The sequence below is a fragment of the Triticum aestivum genome, chromosome 4A (assembly GCF_018294505.1).
Source record: "Triticum aestivum cultivar Chinese Spring chromosome 4A, IWGSC CS RefSeq v2.1, whole genome shotgun sequence".
In the NCBI taxonomy this organism is placed as follows: domain Eukaryota; kingdom Viridiplantae; phylum Streptophyta; class Magnoliopsida; order Poales; family Poaceae; genus Triticum; species Triticum aestivum.
In genome coordinates, this window is record NC_057803.1 from 620828337 (window position 1) to 620842097 (window position 13761).

Below are 13761 nucleotides of genomic sequence, written 5' to 3' on the forward strand. Positions count from 1 at the left end.
AAGCATGCTTCTTATTCTTCCTCCTCCAAAAAAACATCTGCGATGCTTATTAATCTTCTCAATAGAAGTTTTGTTAAAGAGGAACATGGACATGCTCATCAACTAACCTTGTCATCTTTGAAAAACATAATTTACCATAAAAAATATTCGATTTGTCATGGTCAAAAAATCTGACGTCAAATGTGTAGTCCAAAGTCCAAACACAGACAAACCAACATATCCACAATCCACTGCAATCATCAGCTTATCCACTCTGTTTTTCTTCTGCTAGTCTTCTTCCATAGCCGTGTACCCATTTTCACCTTCTTCTTCTTCAGCTTCCGCTCGTCCACCCTCTTCCATATGCCCGATTTTGCCATCTCCCGTTGTAATGCATTTTGCTCATTCTTCCAGCATCACACGATCCTCCTCCAATTGCAAGCATGCCCAGTAATGCATAAACAAGCCTGCATAACACACAAATTCAGCCGACGACCGAACCGGTTTGAAATCAAAACAAGCTCTACTGTGAAGCTTCTGTATCGCCCATCAAAGAGCTGCTAAGCCCACAATTTGTAAGTTTCGACCATTTGTTAGGAACACAGGATTCCACCAGAAATATTGTAAGAGAGCTTTTTAACTACTAATCAGTCATCGGACCATGGTGGACTACCTTAGCAGATTGGCCCTAGAGATCCCCTATCAGAATCAGGTATCAGTGTTCCTGTCTATTTCTGTCTTCGCCCTCTGCCTCCCTAGCACAGGTTTGATGGAGAACGTGTACCCTTCGTCTCTTGTTCTGCGCGATCGATTGCTTATGACGAATTGGCTTCTTAAGTTAAGTTAAGGGGCAATTGCGAAACTTACAGATTTGACTTTTTCTCATATAAGCCCTCTCTAAAAAAACTCTACACACTTTTCTCAAAACACACATAACTCCACCACTGATTATAGTTACTCCCTCCGGCCCATATTACTTGTCGCTCAAACGGGTGTATCTAAACTGTTTGAGTAATGAGTAATATGGATCGGAATGGTATATTTTTCTAAAAAGACATGCCTCATTTTAGAGCTTAGCACAAGTGCACAACACCCTTTATTTTACCGGCTCGGCCCTGCAACATATGCCAATTTTATTATTCCATTAGAGTGCAGTGCAGCTCGTTATTTGCTAGTACAAGTTGAGTTGCAAAGTGGATAATGCAAAAGCAAATAGTGATCACCCTACTCAACAAGGTCATGGGCGCCATGGCGGCACGTAAGCGGTGGGCACGAGCACGAGGGGCGTCTTGCGGTGGAACACGAGCCTTCCTTCCTCCTCCATGCTCACGTTGTCCACCGCCATCCCCTTCGGGAGCGCCCAGTCGAAGCAGCAGAGCAGATTGGCCAGCGTGAACTCCACGGTGGCCATGGCGAGCGACATGCCGGGGCAGATCCGACGCCCAGTGCCGAACGGCATCAGCTCCGGATGCTTGCCCTTAAGGTCTATGTCGCTCCCCTCGAACCTGTCCGGGTTGAACTCCTCCGGGTTGTCCGGCCAGCTCGCCGGGTCCCTACCGATGGCCCACGCATTGACGTAGACCCGCGTCTTGGCCGGCACGTCGTACCCGGCCACCTGGATGTGCCGCATCGTCTTCCTCGGCAATATCAATGGCGCCGGCGGGTGCAGCCGCATGGTCTCTTTTACCACCATCCCGAGGTAGCTGAGCTTGGACACGTCTTCGGACAGCACCCTCCCGTTGACGTTGCCGCCAGCCACGGCTCTAATACCGGCTTGCACCTTGCCGAGCACGCGCGGCTTCCGGATAAGCTCCGACATTGTCCACAGTATCGTCACCGAGCTCGTGTCAATGCCGACGATGAACGTGTCCTGAAACTCAAAATGCTTTTATTTTTCTTGTTTTGTTCTTCTTAGTTCTTACTGAATGCACATGAATTGATCGGACCAAGCAAAGATTGATTAATTACTACTCCCTCCGTCTCATGATATAAGACATTTTTGACACTACACTTGCCTTAAACTATTGGAGGGAGTACTTAATTAATGGACATGCTTACAAAGATTATGGCCTTGACGTGGTCTCTGGTGAACCCACGATGCTCCTTCCAGTGGGCGATGAGCGCATCGACGAGGTCGCCGCCGTTCTCCATCTCAGGGGGGCTGGCGCGCTCAGGGTGCAGGTGCTGCTCGATGACCATGTAAAAGAAGGCGTCGAGCTGCCAGAAGATCCTCTCGCGGCGGGCCACGACGCCCGTGACGCGGTCGACGAGCCGGCCGATGACTTTGGGGAAGAAGTCCTCCGCGGAGGTGCTGGAGATCATCTCCATGGCCTCGTCGAGTGCGTGCTGGAAGCTCTCGTTGAGCGCGAACCTGTCGCTGGCGTAGACGCTGCCGAACGCCACCGTACCGAGAGTTAATTGCACAGAAGTACTACAATTCGGGCATCACATGCAGATTGGTACCATGATTGCTAATTTTTGCGTGTCAGTACCAACATTGGTGTAAGTTTTTGCAAATTAGGCTAAAACACGTATTTATACGTATTGACGCCCGATCCGACAGCTCGGGCCCACCCGTCAGGTGCCACGCTGGCCAATCGGCGCGTGCCCGCGTGCTGACTAGGACGAGCCGGTGCGCTGCTTCTCTCCAACCTGGTCCGGTCGCACCAGCTCCAGCCCGGTCGCACCATTCCCCTCCCCTCCTCCTCCTCGCTCGAACCCTAGTCCATGGCGTCGGCGATTCCGCCAGGGGGCGGCGAGGGCGTCCACGGCGGCAGTGAGATGCCGTTCTGGCCTCTTAGCGGAACGGCTGGCGTCGACTGGGATGGCGGCGACGACTCCAGCTCCGCGTACTTGACCGACGACGAGGAGTCGATGTTACTCACCATGGAGCAGCGGTTGCGGTTGGCGCATCAGTGGGTGGCGAACCCTAGCAGCAGCCAGAGTTGACGCATGGACTTGGCGGCGTGCTGTAAGTACCCTTGTCCTCTTCCTCCTCTGATTTATCCAATTGGGCATTTTTAGGGTTTGTTCATCTTCTGCTTTATCCAGTTGGGGATTAGGTTTTATCCAATTGAAGTGACTAGTATAGGACAATTAAACTAACCTAGTAACATAGTGTATTGCACTCTCAAATTAGTTCAATGACAGTAAAAATTTGGTATTATTGTGGCTCTCCAAATTGTTCTGTACTATCTGGTACTGTTACTTTAAATTGTTCTGTACTGTACTGTTGCTCTCCAAATTTTGCTATTGTGCTCAATTAGTAAATAATAGACTTACAGGTTACTTTAAATTGCATTGTACTGTACTGTTGCTCTGCAAATTAAGAGTAATTATAATGAATACATGAAATTTAATTTGTTCTGTAGTTTGGATGAAGACATTTGGGAAGTAAGGATCCATTTTGATGCAAGAGAGCCATTGGAGATGAAGCTGTGTGGTTCAGATATTACTTATCTGAATTTGGTTGCAGTGGTGGAAACCCAAGGATTTAATGCATATGATTGTTTGTTTCACATTGAAAATCCATCTTTAGGAGAGAAAGGGCTGGTTTTGGTAGACAGTCATGCAGAATTACAGATGATAAAGAGGAAGATCCAGGACAAATTGGTGCTTAATTTGCTAGTCAGGGCTTGTCCACCCCCTGATACTGATTTTGAGAGGCAGCATTTTGAAAAGCCAGACTTGTCCACTGTGGTGTACCAAGAGCCTCTTGTTTATGATCTGAGTGAGCCTCCTATCTTAGCTGTTGATAAGGAAGGAGTAGTCTTTGACAGTCAATGTAGCACACATCACCCTGCTGGTCCTGCTGGTGTTTGCACACAAGAAAGCAAAAATGCAACAGACAAGTTGAAAGCAGTTTTGGAAGAAGAAGAAGAGGGATATCAAGGATTTGAGGCTTATGAGGACAGTGATGCCTCTAATGAGGATGGTCAAATTGGAAGTGACCCTAATTACATGGTTGATGATGAAGATGTAGAGGTGGAAGAGGGAAAGAGACAGAGAGAGCTAGAAGCACAAGAGGAAGAATCAGATGATGATCAATCAGAAGAGGAAGAAATGTTGCATTATGAGGGTGACACTGAAGTTGAGGACCCATTTGAGGTAGAACAAGATAGGACTTTTGAACAAGAAGAAGAAACTATAGTTCAACCTGTAAAGAAGAAGCAGAAGCTGCCAGTTAGAAGAGGCCCAACCACTAGGTCACATTGTAGTGAGCTACCAGAGGTTGAACCTGATTTCAGACCATCATCAGATGAAGAAGAGAAGGGGTTGTTGAGGGAGAGTGATGATGATGGTTTTGAGCCACTCTCTTTTGTCCTACCAAAGAAAAGGAAGAGTAGGGCAAAGAAAAGGCCTGCTAGGAAGTGGTATAATGAGAAATTGGAGCAACCACATGAGCAACTGTGTATGAAGTTGTGTTTTAGGGATCAGCATCAATTCAGAGATGCTTTGTTGAATTTGCACATCACCCAGGCCAGGAATTTCAGGTATCACAAGAATTCAGATCAGAGGATAATTGTTGAGTGTACAGATAAACAATGCCACTTCTTAATGGTGGCAGCAGTTATAAAAGGGGAGAAAACCTTTGTAATTAAGAAGATGAGACTAGAGCACACTTGCCCTAGTACCACAGAGACCACCAGGGTTAGTGCTAAGTGGCTAGCACAGAAATATGAGCATCTCTTTAGATCTGATATAACTACTGGTATTCAGACTATAATTGATGCATGCAATGACAAATATGGTGTAGATGTGCCCAAGTGCATGGCATATAGGGCAAAGAACATAGCTATTGAAGTTGTGTTAGGAGATCACAAGAAGCAATATCCTAGGCTTAAAGACTATGCTCAGACTGTCATGGACACAAACCCTGGGAGCAGAGTAATAGTCACTACTGTCACTCCAACACCAACTGCAAGAATACCCCACCCAGGCCCAAGATTCCATGCCATGTTCTTTTGCATGAATGGAGCAAGGGAGGGGTTTCTCAATGGGTGTAGGCCATTCATTGGTTAGTTCCTAAACCTTGTGCACCATTTACATATTGTAGAGTACTACATTTTGTTTCTCACTTGAATGTATTTAATGTTTGGAAATGTTGATTATGCAGGTGTTGATGGGTGCTTCATTAAGCTCACTGCAGGTGCTCAACTCCTTGTTGCCACTGGTAGAGATGGCAACAACAACATATATCCACTGGCATTTGGCATAGTTGGACAAGAGGACAAAGCTAGTTGGTGTTGGTTTCTACACCAACTGAAAATTTGCCTAGGGGGAGAAGTGGGCAAGTGTGGACCTTATACTATAATGTCAGATAGACAAAAGGTATGTGTTTTGCAGAAGTGTTTACATTAGCTTAGAGTTTCATTATGTTTTGCACAAGTGTTTATAGTAGATTAGAATGCATATTTAATTCATTGGTGCATATTTCTTTAGGATGTAGCTTAGACTTGTTATATTGTTTGTGTCAGGGGTTACTGTATGCAGTGAATGCTGTGTTTCCAAATTGCAACCAAAGGTTCTGCCTTAGACATATATATGCAAATTTCCAAAATGCTGAGTTTAGGGGTGAAGATCTTAAGAAGTGCATGGATAATGCTAGCTATGCCTACAATGAACACAAATTTAATATTGCAATGAATGATCTTAGAGCTGAAAGTGAGGAAGCTTGGGAGTGGCTTACTGCAATACCAAAAAAGACATGGGCAAGGCATGCATTTGACACAAACTGCAAGACTGACTTGGTAGTGAACAACTTGTCTGAGGTGTTCAACAAGTACATTCTAGATGTTAGGAGAAAACCTATAAGGACAATGTGTGATGGGATAAAAGATAAGCAGATGGTGAGGTGGCACATGAAGAGAGAGAGTGTGTTAAGGAAGCAAGATGGGAGATAACACCTCATTACAGTGAGAAGCTAGAGGCTGAGAAGGAGAGGGCCAGATACTGCAAGCCAATACAGGCAGGGGTCAACTTATGGCAAGTTACAAGTGGGCAGAAAACACATGCTGTCAACCTGGAACTTCAGACATGTGGATGCAGGAAGTGGGACCTTAGTGGCATACCTTGCAACCATGCCATCTCTGCAATAAACAAGGCTAAAAGGAAACCAGAGGATTATGTCAGCAAATTCTTCAAGAAAGATTTTTATGCTGCAGCTTATGAACCAATGATCTTTCCTGTGCCTGGTGAGCATGATTGGACAAGGACCCCTGGTCCAGACATAGAACCACCTGCATTCAAAATCAAGAGAGGAAGAAGGAAAGAAAAGAGGATCAAGGGCAAATTTGAAGTACCAAAGCCAAAAGAAACTGCAAGAATGGGGACCATAACATGTGGTAATTGTGGTCTCCAAGGGCATAGGTACACAAACTGTCTTAAACAGTTGAAGCCTGAGCTAGCTTTGAGGAAGAATAAGCATGTGGTAATAATTTTTCACCTTGAAATATACTAATGTTTTCTTTCTTGTACATTTTTTTCTAGCATTATTAATTGTTTCCTTTTCTTTGCAAGGCTACTCCAAGTACCTCACAGCCAAGAGCTGTTGGTCCTTCTACTGCACCAACAGCAAGACAGCCAAGACCTGCTGCTTCTGCTCCTACACCACCACCATCTGGAAGAAGAGGAGCTGGCAAAGGAGCTGGTGCTACTTCTACTACAACACCACCATCTGGAAGAGGAAGGGGAGCTGGCAGAGGAGCTGGTGCTACTTCTACTACACCACCACCATCTGGAAGAGGAGCTGGCAGAGGCAGAGGAAGAGCTGGAAGAGGTGCTCCCAGGCAATATGCTGACATTCCTACTGATGGCACACACACTGGATGGATGTCCTACTTCAATGCTAGCATGGGAGGAGGAGGAGCCATGTAATGTGAAATACTGTGGTGTTATTTTGGTTGAACTTGATGCTTGAGGTGGAGTACTGGTGGAGTACTCTAGTAATGTTGAACTTGATGCTTGTAATGTTGAACTTGAGGTGGAGTACTGGATATGTAGAACTTGCTACTGGATATGTGGTTGAACTTTAGGTGATTATCTGAATGTTGAACTTTAGGTGGTTATCTGAATGTTCACCTTTAGGTGGTTTTCTGAATGTTGAACTTTAGGTGGTTTTCTGAACTACCAGTATTTGCAAAGCAGTACCACAATTGCAGTTACTTGTGACAAATTAGTACCAATACTGCTGCTATCTGTTGCATGTCAGTACCAATATTGGGGCATCACATAACATGCAGTACCACATTTGGGGATTCTGACATGTGGGACAGATACCTCTTCTACTATTAAAGTGACAGCACCAGATCTCAGAGTGGGGAACGAAACTAGGGTTCATCCACGCAGTGGCCATTTAGAGCGCAGCCAAGGAGAAATCTCAGAGGCGCTGACTGGGGCCGGCGGCGGAGATGTCGTGGTCGTCCAGTGCCGGGTCCGCTCCCGGATTTCGTCGAGCTGCAGGAAGGAGGGGGAGGAGTCGCGCTCGCCGGTGCGCTACCGCGAGAACCCAATGGCATACGAGCCTCCAGTGATGTGCCACTGCTCAACCCCGAGGAAGGCGCCAAGATGGATCTCCTGGAGCAGGCAGAACCCTGGTAGGAGGTACTATAGCTGCGCGGATGCTATGGTGAGTGTTGTTTTTTGCCCTAATTTTCTTCCTCTTTCTTCTGTGCAATAGTATGTGGCAGCATGGTGAAATTTGCTTGTGTATCTTAATAGCACGGTGGCTGTGGATTTGTGCAATGGCATGATGATCCATTGCCCACATTCTGGAGTGAGCTCATTGGGGATCTGCATGATGAAGTATGGAGGCTTAAAGGTGCAACTGTTGCTAGATCTGAAGATCAATTTCCAATCCTGACTCCAAGTGAAGATGATGGCACAAGGGAGGCCATGTTTCTGTCTCTGCAAACTCAACTCAGAGAGAAGAATGCAGAGATTGCAGGGATTAGGGCCAAATTTCACAATGTGTTGTTTCTTTTCACTATATTTGTGCTTGGCTTAGTTGCAGGCAAGATATTAAGTTAGTTAGTTGGTTCAGTTGTAGCCAAGTTGTAATGGATCAAGTTGTAATGGATCAGTGAAGTTATCTTATGATGCAATGAGATTTAGTGAGTCTTGTTCCTCTTTTATTGCAATGTACTGTCTGGTTTGCTGCAACATTGTCATAATGTACCATCATCAACATATCCATCTACATAATCAGCATATCCATACATAATAAGAAACTGATCCATACATAGCAATACATGTTCACAATACATAGAGGAGTTCCACTTCAAATGCATAGTTCATCCTTTTCTTACAAAAGGATGAAAAGCATAACTACTACATACATACACAGCCATAGTTCACCATTAGTACAAGCATACAGTACACAACATTAGTTCCTAGATGCTAGGTCATTACACAACCATCATTCCCAAAAGGTCAGTAATGCCACTAATCTCATTTTCATCTTCTTCACTTCTCCAAGATGGCATGAATCCCCCTGAACTTCTCCTTCAACTTTTCATTCTGAAACTCTAACTGCCACTTCTCTTCAATATGCTTTTCATTTCCCTTAAGCAGATCAGCAACCTGTAGCTTCAACTGTAGCTTCTCTTGGGTGAGCTTCTCCTGACACTTAGTTAGTTCTGCATTCTTCAGCTCCAAATTCATACTAGCTTCAGTAAACACTTGCTTCTCTTTCATTTTGTTCAACTTCAAGTTCTGAATGACTGTTGCTTGAGCTCTTGTCAGGTTGAGCAGCAGCTCATACTTCTGAGTAAGTTGCTGGGTCTCTGCATCTTTCTTTGCCATCTCAGTTGCCATCTTTGCCTTCATATCATCAATCAGTTCTTTTCTTACCTCCTGCTGATATGTAATGGCAGACTGCAGATGTCTGAAATCCACCACCTTATCTTCCTGGAAGTTCATCAGCTCATGCACATCTTGAACTAGCTTGTCATAGTTGGCCTCCAGTTTGTTCTTCTCTTCTGTCAGATGGTGGATAGTGAAAGAACTTTCAAGATTGTCATTCACCCTAGCACTTTTGGCATCTTCAACCATTGCCCATAGCTTCAACAATGCATTCTGCATTGTTGGGGGCCACTGGTGATCAACCCATTCAACAAAGCCACAATTGCTACCTTCCTGCAAAAACAACAACAACAACAACAAAACAGTTCATACAGCAAGTAATTACACAAAATCACTGCAGTTGCCAAAAAGAATGTCTAAATTTAGCATCAGACCACTACATTTAACAAGAGGAGCAGCCACTTGAGTAGCTGACTGACTAGTTTAGTTACTGTGCTGTTCATATCAAGGAGTGTTCAAATATTTGTAAGCTACTCTACTACCACTATTAACATAAATTACTATGTTAGCACCAGACCACTACATTTAACAAGAGGAGCAGCCACTTGAGTAGCTGACTAACTAGTTTAGTTACTGTACTGTTCATATCAAGGAGTGTTCAAACATTTGTAAGCTACTCTACTACCACTATTAACATAAATTACTATGCCATTGTACTCCAGCAAAATATACTCATACTTGACCTAAATAAGCTACTCTAACCACTATGAACCAAAATGTTGACAGCAAGCAGAGTACTCCAGCAAACAGAGTTCAATATGGCACTGACCATGTAAGAAAAAAAATCAGTATGCCTACAATCCTACAATCCATACCGACTGTGCACATGCTAAAAACCTCCTGCCTGTGTCTGTTCCTTCAAAGGCAACAAGCCTCTCAGATGCCATGCCGTGCTTCTCACATGGAGACATCACATCCAGCTCAAGCCCCTTGTAATTTGGATCTTCAATGCTGAAAGGGACCTGCAGAAGCTCGCACAAAGACAATGGCCAAATCAAAACCTAGCGATATTAACCAAATCAAGAAATCCCAAATCTGAAACCCTAACCCTAACCCTGTACTGACCTCGTTGAGACAGTCTGTGGAGGAAGACTGCATATACGGGAGGCTAGAATGGTCGTCGCTGCTTTCGTCCTCCAAAACCATGGCGTCGGCGGGGCGGTGCGGCGGCTGGCAGTCGGGACGCGGGCGGCGGCGACGGAGGAAACGAGCGACGAGGAGGAGGGGAGGGGAATGGTGCGGCCGGACTGGAGCTGGTGCGACCGGACCAGGTTGGAGAGCAGCAGCGCACCGGCTCATCCTAGTCAGCACGCGGGCACGCGCGGGCACGCGCCGATTGGCCAGCGTGGCACCTGACGGGTGGGCCCAAGCTGTCGGATCGGGCGTCAATACGTATAAATACGCGTTTTAGCCTAATTTGCAAAAACTTACACCAATGTTGGTACTGACATGCAAAAATTAGCAATCATGGTATCAATCTGCATGTGATGGCCGAATTGTGGTACTTTTGTGTAATTAACTCCCGTACCGATGACGCCGTCGGAGAGGCGCAGGACGTGCTCGTCCAGCGCCACCGCCCGCCTCGCCGCCGCGGCGGTTAACAGGGCGCTCATCAGCATGTCCACTTGCTCCTGGCGGGCGTACCACGCGGCCTTGACGCGGCGCGCGCTGAGGAGCTCGACGACGAGGAGCTTGCGGATGTGGCGCCAGTAGGCGCCGTAGGGCGCGAACGCCACGTTCTTGAGGCCGTAGGTGAGGCGCCTCGGCCCCGGGGACACGGGCCGCGTGCAGCAGTCCAGGTCGTGCACCTTGAGCACCTCCCATGCCGCCTCCGCCGACGACAGCACCACGGCGGGCGCCGTGCCGAGCCGCAGCTGCATCACCGGCCCGTGGAGCCGCGCCAGATCACGCAGAGCACGGTGCGGCAGCGAGCCTAGCTGGTGCAGGTTCCCCAGGAGGGGCACCTGGGCGGGCCCTGGTGGCAGCCTCAGCCGCCCTTTCCATTTCCTCCTCGTCAACAGCAGGAGGGAGACGGCAGAAACGAGGAGTGCTAAGAGGAGGGGCTGCCATTGTTGCCATTGTTGCCATTGTTGGGATTGGGAGAGGAGCAGCGAGGTCGCCATTTAGATTTAGTTTGGACGACTAAGTACTACTTCTTCAGTGTGTGAATTATATTCCTTCAAACTAGGAGTATGAGTGTGAGACGAAGAAAATTGCGGGTAATGCCATTGTGTGCGTGTTGAACTTCTCGAACGACTTATATAGGGTACAAGATAGGGGCAAGAAATCTTAATCTAGGAACCGGGGATAAGTCTATATACTCTAACAACACTCTCCTCGTGCAGCTGCAGCAGTACCGTCGCAAACAATAGGAACATCATGGACAACTAAAAAAACTGAAAGTAGAAACCAACGGGCTGACATCCCCATGCAGTCGTAGCAGGAGCATCGTGCATGGTACGGTGTCACGTTACATGCGCCCCGATTGTAAAGGAAGCTAAGGAAGCTAACGAGGAGCTCAAGCGAGGCGATAGCCCCCCTATTGTGCCGATGTCAAGGTAGCCAAGAATGTGCAACATAGTAGCCGTGGTCGACGTAACCATGCGAGGGACATATTGGTCAATGTTGAGGTCGGGATTGTTGGGGTCATCATCGTGTTTCATTATGAGTAATCACAGTTATCAACAGCAAAGGGAACCGCGGCTGAAAATCACAGTGACAACTCAAGCGTTTCATATGTGAGATATATATTGGCATGCGAAACTTAGCATGTCTCACATGGTTAGGTTCTTTTTGATGAAACCAGCACCAGGGTTCAAGTCCCAGCTTGAGCACTGGTACTTGCATTTTTCTAGATATATTTTAGTCTTTCGGTGATGGTTAGTCAGTGGAGAAGATGTTTCTGTCAACTACATAGATGCCTTTGTTGCCTTTGTGAATCTTAAGATGATGCCAACTTAGTATATCGGAGGATGAGTGTATGTGCGTTTGTTTAAGCGTATGTGCTTGTACCGCGCTAAAAAAAGATATATACTGACATGGAACAGGTCTATGTATGCTTGGCTGCAGTGAATGATTTTTCTAACATTTGTTTTTACCAAAATTCGCCTTGCTTTAAAGTGTTGCATGATGCTTTCCACTCCTTAGCTGTGTTGACTTGTTGTCTGTTTATGTTAGAATCGTTGGGTGACGCATTAGAGAATCGACGTCATCGCCAATAGGAAAACCAAATCTGAATATATAGGCATTCATCGTCTTGATCCATCCATGCAAGTTCTTCTTTGAGTGTGGACTCCAGCGACTTACCACGCATGCATGGTCTCGTCGGCCCGCCGCGAGGGCCGCCGGACCACCACGAGGTACGTACTAGGCCACACCGCCACAGTGGTCGCCAGCCGGTCCAGCACTCCACCTAGCTAGGTAGCTCCTCAGTCTCTGAAAGACGTACGTGCTGCACTCAACATAATACAGTACAAGGTAGAGCGTTCAGCATTGTTAGAGCATCTCCAACAGTAGTCCTATTTTTTACAAAGTCATTTTTACCGGTTAAGGTGGGGTGAACCATCCATCGTCCACACATGCATCATGATTCGTGGAGAGACCCATCACCAAGCCTACACGAGACCATATACAGCTCCTAGACCCCACAATGCATGCATGGGAGGAAAAGTCCCTTTTATTGATTCTCAAACGAAAATGTACCTTTTTTTATTAATTCTCAAAAAAGTGTACCCATTTATTTCATCTTTACTCATTTAAATCATTCATACATTTCAAACCATAATCTCATATTTGAAACTTTTTATATATTTGAATTCCTAGCCTTAAGCCCTTTTATAATAAGACCATTTTGGATACATTTCAAACATGTTTAAATTTCAATGTTTCAATTTAGTTGAAGTCGACTTTCAATTTTAGTGAAATTATTTTTCTGGAACGAGCAGAACTTCTGTTTTTTAGGAGTGAATGTTTTTTTCGTGAAATTAGTTTGTTTCAAAAGAGGAAAATTTGAAAGCATTTTGAAAAAGTGAAATATGTTATGAAATTATTGAAATCTATGATCTCACTTTTTCGAAATATCCAAAGTAAGTGAAATCATTTTTTGAAAATGTGAAATGCGCCTGAAATAGTTGAAATGACTTTTTAGGAAAAATTGAAATCGGATTCTTGGTTTAAGTGAAATATTTTGCGAAACTATTTTTTGAAATAATTTGAATTTGTTTTTGTAAAAGAACTAAAATCGGGATGTTCGAATGACTACGATGTTGGGAGCTGCTTAGAACAAGACCAATGAGTGAAATCAATTTTCATTTTTTGTGAAATTATACTTTTGGAATGAGTGAAACATGTGTTTTTGGAAAGGAATGAAGGTTTTGTAGTGAAATTAGTTTGTTTTAAAAGAGTAAACTTTTTAAAGTATTTTGAAAAGGTGAAAAATGTTATGAAATTATTGAAATGTATTAAGTCATTGTCTTTGAAATAGCCGAGTCTTATCTGAAATAAATGAAATAGTATTTTGTAAAAGTGAAACCGGATTCTTAAACCGAGTGAAATAATTTGTGAATCTGTTTCTTGAAATGATTGTTTGAAATAATTCAAACATATTTCTTACAATGGTCCACTCGTCCCTGTTGCAGCGCCGCTCCCAACACTCCGGAAAAAACTGCGGCGGCCTCACAACAGTGGCTCACAGCAACACTACCGTGGTCCGTCCACCGGGGTTGCCGTCGCAACATCACCACAACAGCGTTGCTGCAGACGACTTCACCGCCGGTCACCACTGTTGCAACCCCCTTGTCGCATTAGCCGGCTCGTGGCCGATCACCGCAGTTGCAACCCCACGTCACACAAACGGCGTTGTTGCATCCGCCTCACCGCCGACCACCATTGCAACTCTCTCGTCACAGCACCAGCGTGCCT

The 13761-nt window shown here is 45.5% G+C and overlaps 1 protein-coding gene across 1 annotated transcript; it reads right to left on the reverse strand.

Moving 5' to 3' along the window:
- Window positions 1-1216: 1216 nt before the first annotated feature.
- On the reverse strand, window positions 1217-10964 carry LOC123084101 (4-hydroxyphenylacetaldehyde oxime monooxygenase-like). Its single transcript, XM_044505879.1, has 3 exons — window positions 10373-10964; window positions 2038-2390; window positions 1217-1849 (listed from the first exon to the last, which is right to left on the reverse strand). Exons 1-3 carry the CDS (start codon window positions 10962-10964, stop codon window positions 1217-1219), a joined length of 1578 nt encoding a protein of 525 aa, XP_044361814.1.
- Window positions 10965-13761: the final 2797 nt, after the last annotated feature.